At 44.3% G+C, this 15,661-nt stretch overlaps 4 protein-coding genes across 4 annotated transcripts; 3 read left to right on the top strand and 1 right to left on the bottom strand.

Moving 5' to 3' along the window:
* The first annotated feature begins 1,484 nt into the window (after window positions 1-1,484).
* Cpr78Ca (Cuticular protein 78Ca) lies at window positions 1,485-2,478 on the top strand. Its single transcript, XM_002048253.4, has 3 exons — window positions 1,485-1,591; window positions 1,672-1,839; window positions 1,895-2,478. Exons 1-3 carry the CDS (start codon window positions 1,508-1,510, stop codon window positions 2,267-2,269), a joined length of 627 nt encoding a protein of 208 aa, XP_002048289.2. The 5' UTR covers window positions 1,485-1,507; the 3' UTR covers window positions 2,270-2,478.
* Window positions 2,479-5,009: 2,531 nt separating this feature from the next.
* Window positions 5,010-8,950, bottom strand: pzg (putzig). The gene is made up of 3 exons (XM_002048252.4): window positions 8,000-8,950; window positions 5,532-7,932; window positions 5,010-5,463 (listed from the first exon to the last, which is right to left on the bottom strand). Exons 1-2 carry the CDS (start codon window positions 8,613-8,615, stop codon window positions 5,591-5,593), a joined length of 2,958 nt encoding a protein of 985 aa, XP_002048288.1. The 5' UTR covers window positions 8,616-8,950; the 3' UTR covers window positions 5,010-5,463; window positions 5,532-5,590.
* An 802-nt stretch (window positions 8,951-9,752) lies between these two features.
* On the top strand, window positions 9,753-14,026 carry LOC6623945 (uncharacterized). The gene is made up of 5 exons (XM_002048251.4): window positions 9,753-10,238; window positions 11,076-11,364; window positions 12,512-12,843; window positions 13,431-13,510; window positions 13,571-14,026. The coding sequence occupies exons 1-5, from the start codon at window positions 10,155-10,157 to the stop codon at window positions 13,881-13,883; spliced, it is 1,098 nt and encodes a 365-aa protein (XP_002048287.1). The 5' UTR covers window positions 9,753-10,154; the 3' UTR covers window positions 13,884-14,026.
* A 534-nt stretch (window positions 14,027-14,560) lies between these two features.
* Window positions 14,561-15,608, top strand: ppl (glycine cleavage system H protein, mitochondrial). The gene is made up of 3 exons (XM_002048250.4): window positions 14,561-14,829; window positions 14,954-15,232; window positions 15,300-15,608. The coding sequence occupies exons 1-3, from the start codon at window positions 14,712-14,714 to the stop codon at window positions 15,398-15,400; spliced, it is 498 nt and encodes a 165-aa protein (XP_002048286.1). The 5' UTR covers window positions 14,561-14,711; the 3' UTR covers window positions 15,401-15,608.
* Window positions 15,609-15,661: the final 53 nt, after the last annotated feature.

The raw sequence follows: 15,661 nt of genomic DNA, 5'->3' as shown, positions 1-15,661 counted from the left end.
CTTCAAAGCCAATCAACGACTGATTCTAGTGAAATAAATATATTGACAGATGCTTTGGCTGGTTCGGTTTTCAATTTCCCTGGCCCAAACGGGAGGTGTGAGCTGCCAGTTATGCAAATCAATTAAAGAACTGAAACCGAAAGCTAGCCCATAAGCATATATGTATTTATTTTTTATTTTTTTTTTGCATATTTGTCTTTCTGCTCGAATGTGCTGTCAGCTTTGAGACGAGCAGCAAAAGTGTCGACACACAGTCGAGTTGTCCAACTGCTCCAACTATATTTCGAGTTTTTCGTGTTTCGCATTTGTAGTTCATCAAATTCTGAGGCTAAGCTGTGATTAAACCAATCATATTAATAATAATGCCCGTGAAGCAATTCGTGCTCGCATCTCAAAGCAATCAACTGCAGTTTTTAAGCCTAACTTAAAAAAAATCTTTTTGCCTTGCGCCTAATTTGAGACCATTTTTTGTTGACAACAATCAAATTGATTTCTTTCAATTTCTTAACTTGTCTTTGTTTATGTTTGTTTTTTTTTCTTTTCCGATCAACGTATTTTCCTTCAAGACAATGCAAATGTCACAGCTCTTTCATAAATTTGTTGATTGATGCGCTGATTGATTTTTAACGCCTTGAGCGCTGCGTGTGGGAACTGGATGGAACACATTGATAATGGGTGTGGTTCAAGTCGTGCAAGGTCTAGGTCGGCATACCTCCGGCTAGCTGACTGGCTGCACAGTGCTGCAAGGGCTGGCGAATACAGTAGCACCCGCTCGTGACGGACAGTTCAAAGTGTGTGCCGTCACGCATAGATACCCATTAATCTGGCGCATCGCTTGATTTATTCTTCGCGAAACCGGTTTAATACAGCTTGGCTGACAATTGTTAAATAAAATCGACCATATGTTTTATTCGTATCAATTTGCCAATACTCGCAGTTCATTAGTCCGTGACACAATCTGTGTTGGGCATAATTATAATGCCCGAGAGCCGAAATCGTATCAAATACGTGCTAACAAATCGCCGTGACGAATCAAATATATATATATATATATATGTGCGTACCTTTAACATTTCGCTTGCATGTTCTTAATTTGAATTCCCAATTCGAGATATATTTACGTGATACCTGATACTCGGATAGACCAGCTGCGTCTTATTTGCTGACCAAATTATCACATTATAGTCCACCTTTTATTTTATAGCGCTCTGTGCAATTACATGTTTCTTTTGGCCGTGAACTGTGTGCCAAATGGTTTGGCAAATTAAATTCATTTTCAAAGTCAGTTTTAATGGTGCTGGTGCATTTCATGCGTTTCTCATGCGCCCTGGTACCACTGTGCGCCACACCTCGAATGCCATAACAGACAGGTCTGAGTTTGGCTATCAAATATTTCAACCTTATCAAATACTAGTAGACATATATACCAATGGATTGTATTGGGCCTGGGCAGCCATATATCATGTAGTTCGTATATTTTCTAAAAAGACTTCTGTCAGCTTTCAAAATGTGTGCAACGCAGTTTGGAGAGTTTTATAAATTTATAGAACCGCCCGCTAACAATGTGTTAGAACTGAGTTTTCAAGTTCCGGTGAGCTCGACAAGAGAGAGAATCGCTTAATTTTAATATTGAAAGCTTCTTTTTGCATTTGCCAAATGCCATTTTGACAGTTCCAAATTAACTTGCGAGCCCAACGGATCGCGTCGCACTCGCTGCAGCCTTCAAGATCAACGCCCCAGCCAGATAGACAGATCGTCACAGACATATATATATATATAGGGTATATAGAGTGCACGATGTATTCGCGTCATCAGAGTCGATATCGCATGTCTTCCAAGGTTTGTGGCTTCTTTTCATACATACAGTTCGCTATTACTTATGAATCCTGCCCAGCCCCAACTGCTCCAGCTCCAGCTGCTGCTGCTCTCGCTGCTGCTGCTGCTGCCGCTGCCAATGGGAAGCGCAAGTCCTGCAGCGCCGGCTCACACCATCTACTATCGCAATCAGCCACCCGATGCGTCCGGACACTATGACTTCGAGTTCCAGACCTCGAATGGTATCACCACTAAGGCGGCGGGCAACGAGAATGGCGCCGTGGGCGTGGTCCAGTATGTATCCTTGGAGGGTCTGCCCGTTACCTTCACCTATGTGGCCGATGCCAATGGCTATCAGCCCAGCGGCGACCATGCCCCAAAGCATCTGGGCCGCCAGCTAGAGTACATTCGCACGCATCCGGCGGTGGATGAGGCGCAATCGAGGCGTTTGTAAAGCTCACTTTGAGTTCTTGAATGTTTACATTTAAATATATGCGTGTATATATCTAGCTAAATTGTCAATTAAATGCCTGTCGTCATTTGGGCCAAGCAGTTATTATTTTATTGATCTTTTTGTAACAGTACAATTTAAATGTTAACGCTTGTTGTTATTCAATGCAAATTCAAATTGCGATTGAATTTCATATTAAAAGCAACAAAAGCTGCTCGTGGCCCGTTTCATGCGTCCAAATTAAAATATTTAATAAATATACTAACTGAAAAGAAATTGAAATAATGTACTATTAATTATATTGAATGCCAATGGCAGCCAGATTTGAGTTTGACCCGAGATAATATGCATAAGTTGAAACTCTTTCGTTCTTTTATTATGCCAAACTATGCTCTGGTCGGGTGTGCACCGCTCGCAGACACCCTGCTCTCTCTATATTGACAACGCAAATGGTTTTTGCATTTTAACATTCGTATCTAAGTTGAAATTCAGATTTGTTTATCTAACGGCATGTCAGCCCATGAACATATATACTTTATAGAGGCAGGCGTTTATGCATTATTCAGAGTACACGTTTTGGCCATGTTTATAAGGGTATGAAAACCAGTTGTCAAGCACTTTAAACAGTTAAGAAGTGCCCAAATTTGAAAACAATTCAAAATAAATAACCAAGTGATATATCAAATGCAATTAGAATAGCATTTTTTTTATTATTATTATTATTATATATATTAAATTTGTTATTTTTGGCATTTCAATAAGAAGCCTTTGTTTCGATAAAAAAAAAATCGTTAAAAATATAAACGAAATGTCGAAAAAACACGTAAATTCCATCAAAATTTCTCATAATCTGCATTTTATGCATTTTAAATGCGTATTGAAATGTTTTCAAAGCGACTTCGCTTTCAATTGCTTTCAATTTCTACATATTATTAAAAAGAGCATAATAATAATATATAAAATACTGTTCAGAGTTTTATGAGAATTTTCTCAAAAATTACTTTATTTGTTTTTTAATTTTATGCATTTGTAGACCCCTCTTCATTGATTGATTTATATTTATTTATTTTATTTAATTATGTATACAAAAAATGTGGGTAAAAAAAAACTCATAATAGGCTATAATTTATCATGCTGGCAAGTGGAAATATTTACATCTTCACTGCGCTTCGTTTAGAACGACTTTCGAATCGTTTACCAAAATTGGTTGGCATTCATTTGCATTGAGATCGTTTAATTGAGGCCGTTGCATAATATTGACCGAGTCTTGGGACTGGAGATTATGTAACCCGACAAATAAACCAAATAGCCGTCAAATGTTGCTTTTAATGTCACCGACAAAAAGGCCAGCAAAATGTTGTTGATGCAACTCAAACAGTAATCCCACTAAGCCGCGTCCTTGGCTGGAGTATTTGTGGTTAACCTGGCCCACGGCATGGTCCGAGTGGAGATTCTGTATGGAATCTTATGTTGACAGCTGCACGCATTAGCTCGAGCGCATTAAATGCATTAATTAAACGTTTTATAAAATATTTATAAATTATTCATGACCCTTCTTGTTGACTTGAATATATGTTATGCATCATACTTTGTGGCCAAACATTTTTATCTTCGATCTCAAATAGGTAACTCAACGACAGTTTAAACTGTCTAAATAGACATTTATTGCACAATTTGCCTCGTTCTATTTGGCTGGCAACGAGTTACCCTAGAAAACTGAAAAGCGATATTCAAAGGGCTTAATTTCTTCAATTTGCACAGCAAACTAGAACTTATGCTTGTATATGAAGAACTAGGTATGCCTAGCCGTTATCTTAGATACATTTAGGTTAATAGATACGATATTTCTGCATATATATCTTCCTAAGCTCACATAAGCCAAGATCGGCTCAGCCTCCCTCCCTCTCTCACCTCCCTTTTTGTAGCTATTTTCAATAGGTACAGGGTATCATAATGTCCATCAAGACGCTTCGCTTTGCCATGCAAATAGCCAAATGCGTTATTTGAGATTAAGACTTAAACGCCAAAACGAGCACATATTCAATGTCCAGAACAAGGTAATAAAAATGCCCAAATGAGTTGGCAAATTGGTCAAATTTTGCAATTATTTATAAACAAAGGCAAATTAAAGGAAATAAACGTAAGCACAGACATCTGAAATAATAAATATTAAAAAAAAACTGCGAAAATACGCTTACGCTCGCCCAAACAAAAAAAAGAGTATTCGCTTATCATGGTCAAATTCCCATATCGATTTCAGGTATATGCGATACCTGTCCCCGTCCCCTCCCCACCCCCGTCAAGTTATTTGCACACCGAAATGAGTTCAATGCACGTAACAAGTATTTCTTTGAATTGTTTACAAACTACAACTTATTACGATCTATCTACAGATATATGTATATATTTATGGCTATACGTTTGCCTTATCTACATCTACATGCAAGTCAAATTCCAAACGAAAAATATATAAAACAAGCTTTGTTTAAGTTGTTTTCTTTCATCTTTTGTGGTTCTAATTTTTCACACAATCGCGTATCTTTACATTTGCCGTACAATATAAGTCGTATGTGTGTGTGTGTGTGTGTGAGTGGGTGTGCCTCCGCTTCATAAGCTGCTGCAACATCGAGCTCAGCTCAGATGTCGGGATCGGCTTACGTCTTTGAGTTGGACTACGTTGGGAAGCTAGTCGAATCTAAAGTCAATTTTGCGTGTTGTTTTTTTTCTTCGTTTTTATTTAGTGTTTACGTTTATAATTGTTTTTTTTTTTTTTTTTATATATATTTTTAATTATAATTCAAGCATCTCTTGTAATCATCTATGAACTGTTTTTTTTTTTTACTTTTGTTTTTGTTTTGTTTTTTACATTGTTTAGTTTATTCTTTTTGTGGTTTGTCTATGCTAAAACTAAGCCTAACACGTTCCGCCAAGTCCAGAACAATTGCCAATCCAGATGCCAGGGCCCAAATGTGATCATTGCCAGCAATTGTGAAGTGCTTCGATCACGTTTGCAAATCTGTTGTTGTTGTCAACTGGAGTGTTAATACATAAGCTAAGTATGTGTGTGTGTTTGTTGCATGTGTGTGTGAGTGTGTACTTTTGTGTGTGTATAAAATGCGGATGTGCTTGTGTATTTCGGATGAGAGTTTGTCCAGAGCCCAGTGTAGCTACTGTTTGGTCTATAAATCTGTTAAAACCTACAACAAAAAGATACGAATTAATTTACTTTCAATTGGGGATTGGATTTGGGGAGTGCCACACTCACCAGTCCTCATCGATTGCCAGAATTGTGTAGTGTTCGCGGCCCCGCTCCTAGGGCCAGTCCTAGTCCGTTTTCGTCTCGGCAAACTCTTCCAGCGCAAAGAAGCCGGCTGTGCCGCCCGTGCTACTGCTGGCCGTGCTGGTGGTCACCGCAGCGGCTGCCGTGGTCACTGTGACGGTTTCGCTGGTTTGCGCCTCCTCGACGGCCTCCTCTTGGGCGGCCGCTGCCGCCTCCTTCTCCTCGGCACCAGCCTGGGCTGCCTCCAGCACTTGCTGCTGGACTTGCACAATGGGCTGGCCATCTTCGGTGTAGGACACGGAGACGGGTATGCGTGTGCCATCTTCGCTGATGACATGCGGCCCCTCTTCACCATCCTGGCCCTGCTGTATTATGATTTGTCCCTCGGAATTGAGCAGCGAGGCATCGATCAGCTGCTGCTCATTGTTGTCGCCATGGACGAGCACCATCTGGCCGCTGCCATCGGTCATCATTTGCAGCGTCTCGCCCTCGAGTCCCTCGCCGGACTGCAGCACACCAACGCTCTGCAGCAGCTGCTGTATTTGCTCCGGATCTTGCACGATAATCTGATTGCCGTCGGCATCGGTCAATATGTGGTTGTCCAGCTGCAGCAGATGCCCGTTCTCGTTGACAATGAACTTGATCTGTCCGCCATCGACTTGGGCCTGCATGGCTTCGTCCAGTTCCATGGCCACCTGTTGTTCACCGCCGGATGCCTCGCCATCAGCACTAGCTGCCGCCTCGGCCTCAGCAGCTTCGTTGGCTGCTGCCTCTGATTCGGCTGATTGTTCAGCCGTGGGCGTATCCGTGGCCTCACGTTTCTCAACCTCGCTCTCCGCCTCGCCAGCCTCGTCGGCAGCCTCTTTGGCCTTCTCCTTGGCTGCTGCCTGGTCTGCCTTAGTGCTGGCCTTCTCGCTGGGCTTGCTGCTAGCTGCATTGCCGTCTGTGGTGTCCGCAGCGCTGGCTGCAGCTGCCTCATTGTCATCGTCCAGGCTGGGCATGGAGACTGGCGCCGCGTTGGACTTGCCGCCGTCTCTGGACTCGGTTGGTTTGTTGTCATTGCTGCTTTGGGATTGAGACTCCTCCTCTTCGGCCTGGTCCAGCACAGGCATGTCAATGCTAACCGAAACGGGCGCCTGCGAATTGGGCGAGTTCTTCTCGGCCTGCTCGCCTGTGGCGTCTACTTGTGGTATGGTTATGTTGAAGGTTATGCCACCGCTGCCCTCCTGTGAGGTGATGACCATTTCATTCTTGCCGCCCTTCTCCGTATCGGACTTCTCCGAATGCAACTTTTCGAATAGACTCTCAATGTCCGCCTCGGCGCTCTGCTCGTGCGACTCCTCCTTGACGCCGACGCCTGACTCGCCTGGCTCATCGCTGAGCAGCGCCGTGGCTGCCGAATTGAGCGCTGTATTGCCGCCGCCGCCAGCGGCTGCGCTCTTCTTGTCGCGCCTGTGAGTCTCCATGTGGTGATTGTAGTACGTCTCCTGGATGAAGGTCAGCGAGCAAATGCTGCACGAGAAGAAGCGTATGTTGTTCTCAGCCTCGGCTGCGGTGGCCACAACAGTGCCGCCCGCCTGGGCCGGCACGCTATCGCTGAGCGCCTCGTCAATGGTCTCCTGGAGCAGCTTCTGTGTGTTCAAGTTCTGGCTGCCGCCGCTGGAGGCGGCCAGCTTCTCGCTCTGATGAAGCTCGGCATGCTTGACCAGCAGCTCGCGCTTGGGGAAACTCATGGAACACTGGCCGCACTTGAAGTAGTTCGTCTGATGCTGCTTGGCGTGTACAGTGGCCGCCTCGCGCGTCTCGAAGCGCTGCGAACAGAGGCGACACTTGAACGGCTTCGGCTTGCCGCTGACATGCTTGCGCATGTGCTCATCGAAGACGGCCTTGTCGGTCGACTTTAGCTGACAGTGATTGCATGTGTACAGAGCCGAGCCGGAGGCGCCGATCGTCTCGGTGACGCCGGCTGCAGCAGCGGCGGCGGCAGCAGCAGCGGCGGCTGTAACCGGCGCAGCAGCAGCCGGAATTGTTGTTGTGCTGGTGACGAGCACATTTGTGGCATGATTGGTCTCCATGTGCTTGCGCAGGCTGGCCTCGTTCACGAAATTGATGTGGCACATGGCGCAGGTGTTGTCCATGGCGGTATTGTGATCCCGCACCATGTGCTGCTTCATGGCGCCAAAGTGCGGGAAGATCTTGCGGCAGGTCTTGCATTGGAACGTCTGCTGTTTGCATGTCTCATAGTGCGTATTGAACAGACGCATGTCCGAGGTCTTGTAATCGCACGAGGTGCACTTGTAAATCTTGGTCGCCTTGCGCTGCACCTGCGTCTGTGTGCCAGCCACGGCGCCGCCCTGTGGCGTCGCCAGCTTCAGCTGCTGCGAGGCTGCGAACCCAAAAATTATAATACTTAATGCTGGCCAATTGTTATATATATTTGCACAGTTACCCACCTGGCGTTGTTTGCTGCACCAGCTTGCGTGTGCGCAGCAAGTCGCCGCCGGCGGCCTCCTCCAAGGAGCGATTACCCGCACCGCCGGCCAGCTTTTGCATCTTAAGCGGCGGACTGGCTGCGTCCGCATGGCTGCTACCGCCGCTGTCCTCGTTGATGCCATACTTTTTGTTCAGCAAGTTGAGCAAATTGGTCTTGACGCGCTCCACATCGTTCTCGAGGCGATCGTAGTAGTTGACCAGATTGGTGCAGCGCGAGCAAACGAAATCCTCATTGCAGACAATCACCAAGAAGCCCTCGCCCACCAGCTGGGCCAGCTTGTTCGGAAATTTGGTCGAGGTGTGCGTGGTGCACATCTCCGTCAGCGACGTCTGCGTCTGGTTCACCAGCAGCGGCTCATCGCAGATGTAACAACGTGCTGCCGCGTCCGAGTCCATGATGTTCTGCTGCTGCTGCTGTTGCGATGCGGTGCTCACGTTCGAGCCGCCGCCTCCAGGTGTCGCCAGACGCGTTGTTTTCAATATGCGCGGCTGGCCGGGACCGGTCACGGTAACGGCGCCGCTGCTGAGCAAATTATTGAATTTGCGGTAGGTGGCCGGGGTTAGTTGATTGTTCATGTTAGTCTGTGTGCAATTGTGTGTGTGTGTGTGCTTGTGTGTGTGTTTGTGTGTGTCTGTGCGTGCAGATCTCGTTGGCTATTATTCTAGTATATGTATGTTTCTTAACTTTTTTTTTTCTATTCCCTTTCAAACACGCTTGCATTCACGACCACATTTATTATTAGGCAGACAGAAAACTGAAGTATATTGGAATCGGCACTTTTTTGTATTATTTTCAATTTTGTATTTTTCGAGCTAATCGGCAAGCAACAACAATTTGTTGAAGTTTATTTCACGTTTGTATGCCGCGGCGTCACTTCGACTGTACTAAAGTCTATCGAGAGTGCTGTATTATTTAGGGTTAAATGCTTATGTGCTGCAACTGGCAGTATGCCTGTCTCGCTCTGGCGTACGCATGCGGGCTGATATTTGCTTATGCGATAGTTGGCTGTCTCTTTCACACGATGCGGAAATGGCGGCCGTTTTGGTAGGCATGCATGTTCAGACGCACATGTCAAGCAACTATTGACGTGCGCTGCGCATCATGCAAACTTCTAAATGCTAAGTACAAGTTGGGCGAGTGCTCAAAAAATATTAAGACCATTCAAAATATTACAAAAATCATTTGTTAACAAATAAAAAGCAACAGCAATTTTAAAGAGCGTGTCCTTGGCATAAGTTATGGTTTGTCAGTCAAAAGTTGCTCGCTTCGTACGACTTGTCGTTGCCTAGGTTGCTGCACTTAGTGCTGCCAACTGCCGCTGGATGGCGCTTTAGGCGCGCGCCATTCAAAAATTAACATATTTGTGGTATGTTGCGAAACACAACTATTTTATGGTCGATAAGAATTTTTACAACTATATACATCAATAATGCGGCTAATATGACGATAAGATTCCAGAGCGCTTTGCTTTCGTTAGTTAGTTTTTTTTTTTCAGTTCGCTTCGATTTTGCGCGTCCAAGTGCCAACGAAAAACTCAACGAGGCAGGCTGCGGCAGGAGGGAAGGGGGCACGGGACATAACGCTTGGCAATATTGAGGCTCGCTTATCAGCAAACTGCGCTCAGCGATAATATAATATAGCATTTACCAACGCACTCACATATTTGGTAACGTTGCTCACGGCCAAAAAGACGCATTTCGTCCGCCGATTTTCAGTTGGCAAACGATACGAAAAGCGAACGCAGTTCAGCGTAAAGTCGAACAAAAAACTTAAATCTAAAGAAAATAAAAGTGTGCTCAATAATTTTTACTGGCCAGTTCTGATACAGCTAACCGCTGTTTGTTTTTTATCATTGCCTTGAGTTCCCGTATTCAAAGTTGGCCACTATCCGTTATCGAAAAAAACAATCTAATTGAAAATAGCAAAAGTAGGAAAAAAAAAATAGAGTATCGCAAAATTAATTGGCCCATGTTACGGCGCAACGATTCCCCGTACCCAGCACCGTGTCCGGTTGATTTAGTTGCTTAAAGCACGTCGCGCATTCGATACGCAGCTGCCGCCCACTCGACCAGAACTTTGCAATTGACTCAAATTAGGCTATAATTCTAGCCAAAATGTACGGACAGCACAGGCATCCGGGCATCCGGAACTTTGATTCCCTGAAAACCTGGTCAAATTGGGCCGGTGCACTTGGCGTGGTGAGTAACATTAACTCAAATAGAAGCTGTTATCGGTGTTGCACCTGAATGTTGACCTCATTCCCCCCATTTCTAAATTGATAAGAGCGCCTCTGTGGGCCAACTCTCAATTTTAGATACACAACTGTCCATACTCGTTCACAAAAGGGAACAGGGCATATTTGTTCTGTGAAACGTCTGTGCAGCTATAGAGCTATTAATCTGTCTGTCTATTCGTCTGTCTGTATGTCTATTCATCCGTCCGTCCATCCGTCTATTCATTCGTGAGTCTATCCCTCCATTCTCTATCCATTCCTTTGTCCATCCGGCTGTCCATTTGTATGCCCATCTATCCGTCCATACTCTGTCCGTCATCTTTCTCTCCGTCAGTGCAATCATCTGCCCATGCGTCCATCCGCATATCCATCTGGCAATATATGGAAAAAATATTGTATTAAATTATTCGAACCTTTGCAAGTAGAGGGCAGAAAATCGTCAAAATCTATATCTGTCACAGTCTTAAGGCTCTAGACTATTTGGCCACGCCCAAAAATCTCTATTATCCAGACTTTTCTAGAGTGACAGCATTTCGAATAAAGAGTTAAGAGTTTGGCTCTTCTAGATAAAAGAAATCTTATTGGTCTGTCAAAGAGTATTACGCAGTCGGTTGCACTTCAAATTGTATAGTTATCAACAGGAAGACCTACACACACACACACACACACACACACACACACGCACGCACGCACACACATACAACTGCCGATCAGCTGCGCCTAATCAATCACAGCTCTTATCAAAGCGCTGATTCACTCGCCGCTGGCTGCAGTCCATATTGACCCTCAACCCCCTTTGCAGGCCCAAGCCTGCATCTGGATAGCGCTCACGATCACGGCAATCTGTGCGTACACCTGCCACGTCTATATAACCGACAACATGACTTATGGCACCTTCGTGAAGATCATCTTCTTCGAGGTCTACTTCCGCGGCAGTTGCAAGATGTCGACGAATTACTATCAGAACTTCAATTCGACCATGTTGGACCAGGTCACAACTGTCTTTGATCCCACGCAGGTTCTGGTCTGGGACTGCGTTTATCTTGGCGTCTCGGTCTGCTGGCTCGTCGTCTCCATCGTGCTTCTGACTTGTAAGTACGAAGAAACCGAGAGCTTAACTCTTGAAAATATTTCAAAATTCCTTGAATATAACCGACGAAAATCTGGGTATTAAATGTGTATTTTATAGGGATTTTCCTTTATGTAGGGCACTTTTTGTTGTTGTTTGTTTTGTGACTAAAAGTATGACGGAAATTACGAACTTGTTTTATTTATTAATGATTCACGCGGCGGAATCTAGTATAAAGTAAAAAGGTTTTATCTATTATAAAGACATTTCAATAGTAATTTTTATTATCAAGCAGCTGAAGCAAAAGATAAAATCAAAATAATAAAAAAAAGAGACACCCACTAGTTCATGCTGCCCGACTAGGAGCTACCCTATATTCTTAATGGTTAACAAAGATCAAGGCTGTATATTTTAAAATTCAATCTTGGGATTCTTTAATTTAAATTAAATGCATTCGAGAACTATCAATCCAATTCAAGTCTCGCAAGTTCTTAAAGTCGATATTTATTGAAATGGGGGCTTTCCACTTTCTAACTCTTTGGTATATAGATTAAATACATACGAGAATTGACTTACCTATCCAACTGCCACAATGATTCAAAATCGATATTTATCGATATAGGGGAAAGAGGTTGATAGATTAGCTGTAAACCAGAAAAAACGTTCATTGTGGCACTTCTTAAAATCAATATTTATCTCTATGGAGGAAAGAACTCAGGATCGATAACATTTATCGATATAGGAGAAAGTATTAGTTATCGATAACTTATATTTATTTGATTGATACTAAGAAAATTGATCGAATTGAAAACTAGATATACTCCTATTTGATCCCTTGTTATATCTTAATATAGCCTAAAAGTCTTAGCTGTAATATACCCAATTTATAGAGATTTTACTGGCGCACAGGGTATATGCATTAATAATGCGCATGGACTAAGCAAAGGTAAACGATTGGTTTGTTTGCTTTTATGATATTTTGCTGTTGTGTAATAAACGATGAGGTTTCTCAACGTACTTGGTTTAAAGTATTCCTTGTCGCCCACTTTTCAATGTCGAGCACTTTCTATTCATCGATCAGCGATGAGGGCCTTAAGTCGACTTGATAGATGTGACACATATGGCTATTTTCTTTCCCTAATTTGTTTTTCATGTTGAACTTTTTGCAGGCGTGCGCAAAGACGATGTCAAGCTGACCCTGGGCGCTATCTACAGCTGGGCATTCTTTGTGGCCTCCATCTGTGCAATGGACTTGGCCTCCGGCGTCATCTTTGGCGTCGACTTTGGCCGTTTCCATGCCAAGGCGTCCGAGTACAATGCGAACAGCATCAATATCGGCGTCATCGATCCCAATGCGGCCCAGCTCATTGCGGGAGGCGTTGCTGCCATATCCATGATGCTCATCTCGTTCAAGGGCTTCATCCTGTGGTACATAAACCTGCATTTGCTGGTCGTTTTGCTGGTGCGCGGCGTGCAAATAGAGCATGATAAGGATGGTTCGGTGAGTGTTTGACTAAAACGGGTGACATCATTATCTGGCATTGCCTCATGTAATTGTTTCATAAACTGGCGTGTCACACAGCTAAGCTCCGCCCACCCGAAAAGCAACTAAGATCAATGAGCTGTTTCCAAAAATATGTAGACAACTAACTCGAGACGCTCAGGTGTGTGTAAGCGATATTAAATTGCCGCCGACTACGACATGTCTAAACTTAGCCCCCGTGTGTGCACATGTACCCAACGCCAAGGAGCTGCCAGCTGATAAGCTGGAAGCGTCCAGCAGTCGATACATTGGCTCAATGCTCTGCTGATAAGCGATAGGAATTTATTTGTCGGTGGCGTCGTTTAAATATTGTGTAAAGCACGCTCTTGTGTGCAGCTCAGAGAATACCCTGTATATGTTAACTATCATGACAAACGAATGCCTGTGCCAAGGACTCGGCTTGTGTAACTAATTCATCAACAAATTTCTTTCAGTGTCAATTATTTTATTATTAATTTCAATATCTTATCAATTCTAACTAAATTTATTTCCATTTAAGAAATCGATCTACTCATATTTGTAATATATTTTTCATTTACTATCAGGACACGCTCTTCATGCCACGCAAGGACTCCAATGATATTCTCACCACCAGGCCGCCCATTCGCGCCTACGAGGAGGAGAAGTGAGTGTTGCTGTCTTTTCAGTCGAGATCTTTTCTAAATTTTCGCCAAATGCCTTGCAGAGTGGAGGTGCAGGCGTATAATAATGAAGCCTTCATGCCGGACACTCGCTCCACTGCGGAGACCATCGAGGTGAACGAGGAGGCCATTGTGCGAGCCGCCCATATGTCGCGTGATGCCAATCTGATGGATCGCCGTTTCCGCAGTATCGATGCCTTCCAGCAGTATCCGGCGCCGAATGCGAACAGTCGGCCCGCTCGTCAGTCATCGCAGGGACCTGTGCAGGAGACGATTGTTGTGGCGACGTCGGGTTTCCCGATGCCTGATTACTCGCCACAGCCCAGTCCCAATGGGATTTTGCGGTCTCACTATTAAACTAGGGAAAGAAGAGGGCGCCAATGCATTTCTACATAATAATCCATATAATTCTCAAATAATTCCCGCCACAGTAAAGCCAGTAAACAAGTAAAGCAGATAAAGTTAAGTAAAAGAAAAGTGACGCCAATTGTAGTTTTTTATCAGACCGTCTTATTTATTTACGTTCGTTTAACAATAGATGTATATACAACCTGCAATTGCAACTGTGACTACAATATACATATACATATTTATACTTATTTGCACACCCAGTATAATTAGATGTGTTTGTTTTTTATTCGGTTGCTGATAAGGCAGCAACAAACTAATGCTAAAGTTTACTGCCGATTGAGAATCATGCCCCCAGCAACGATACGCTTGGCTTGACATCGGAGTCATTGTCAATTGTGCGCGACGTCATATGCATGTGATAATTGTGATAGTCAACATATTTACTATAAAATTTGAAAATGCCTGTTGAGCGCCAATTGTAAAATTAATCGATTACTCTAGCAGGGCTGCCAAAATACGAAAAAAATACTAAATTCACATTTTATGTTGAGCATTTTGCGTTGACGTTACTCAGTTGCGCGCTTACGTTGCGCAGTTTGAGCATATCCAGTGAACGCAGGTCAATCAAAAGTTCACAAATATATTCATAATATTGATAAGCCGGTCGTTTTTGACGACAGATTTTGACACTAGACAGTATTGTCGAACGTAAAACTTAGTACGCTTGCTCAATATTGCTCATTTCACTTCGAGACGTGGTCGCGAGCATAACACACGCCGGTGAAATTCGTTGAACATAAATTACATTACAGGCAACTAATTTGCAACGGAAAAATGGTTTTCATCACAAAATTGGCTCGTGTGGGCGCACAGGCGGCTCGCCAGCTGCGTGCCACGCCTCTTGCAGCATCACAGTGCCGCAGTTTTCACGCCAGCTGCATGCTCGCCAAAGGTAACGATATATGTATTTATGCAATCACTCAGTAAACACAACAACAGTTGTCGAGCCACTGAGCACAATGCAGCTAAAACTGCAACAGGTTCTCACATGTTTTTGTTTTCTAACCAATTTACAGAACGCCGCTTCACAGACAAACACGAGTGGGTCGAGCTGCTGGACGCCAACAAAGCGGTTGTGGGAATTTCAAGCTATGCCCAGGAAGCGTTGGGCGACGTTGTCTTCGCCCAGCTGCCCGAGCCGGGCACCGAGCTCAAGCAGGACGACGAATGCGGCGCCCTGGAGAGTGTGAAGGCTGCCAGCGAGGTTTACTCGCCGGTGAGCGGCAAGGTGACGGAGAAGAACGCGGAGGTCGAGGATACGCCGGCGCTGGTCAACAGCAGCTGCTACGAGAAGGGTGAGCATACAATTGGATAATGTCTATATACGTGTCCACTAATCAATACCCCTCCCTCCGTACGCAGGCTGGCTGTTCAAGGTCGATCTCAAGAATCCCGCTGAATTCGAGAAACTCATGACCGAGGAGCAGTACAAATCATTTCTTAGCAGCAGCTCCGATCACTAGACGTTAATCGGAATATTGCTGCTAACCAAACACGCCCGCTGTTAACTGTTAATCTGCACCAAAACTCACACACACACACACACAAACTCATTCATTTTCACACCCACACGCACACACTACATACGCACAATGTCCACGTTGTTGTTGCATTTGGATTTCGTTACGCTTTAAGAATAAACTGAAAAGCCAAATATTACACTTAAAACAATGACAATCGTAATCACAATTGACCTGCGCTTGCCCCCCCATGGAATCGCTGCG

The sequence above is a fragment of the Drosophila virilis genome, chromosome 3, assembly GCF_030788295.1.
Source record: "Drosophila virilis strain 15010-1051.87 chromosome 3, Dvir_AGI_RSII-ME, whole genome shotgun sequence".
Classification (NCBI taxonomy): domain Eukaryota; kingdom Metazoa; phylum Arthropoda; class Insecta; order Diptera; family Drosophilidae; genus Drosophila; species Drosophila virilis.
The sequence above is the reverse complement of the archived record's forward strand: the minus strand, read 5'-3'. Positions and strand labels throughout refer to the sequence as shown.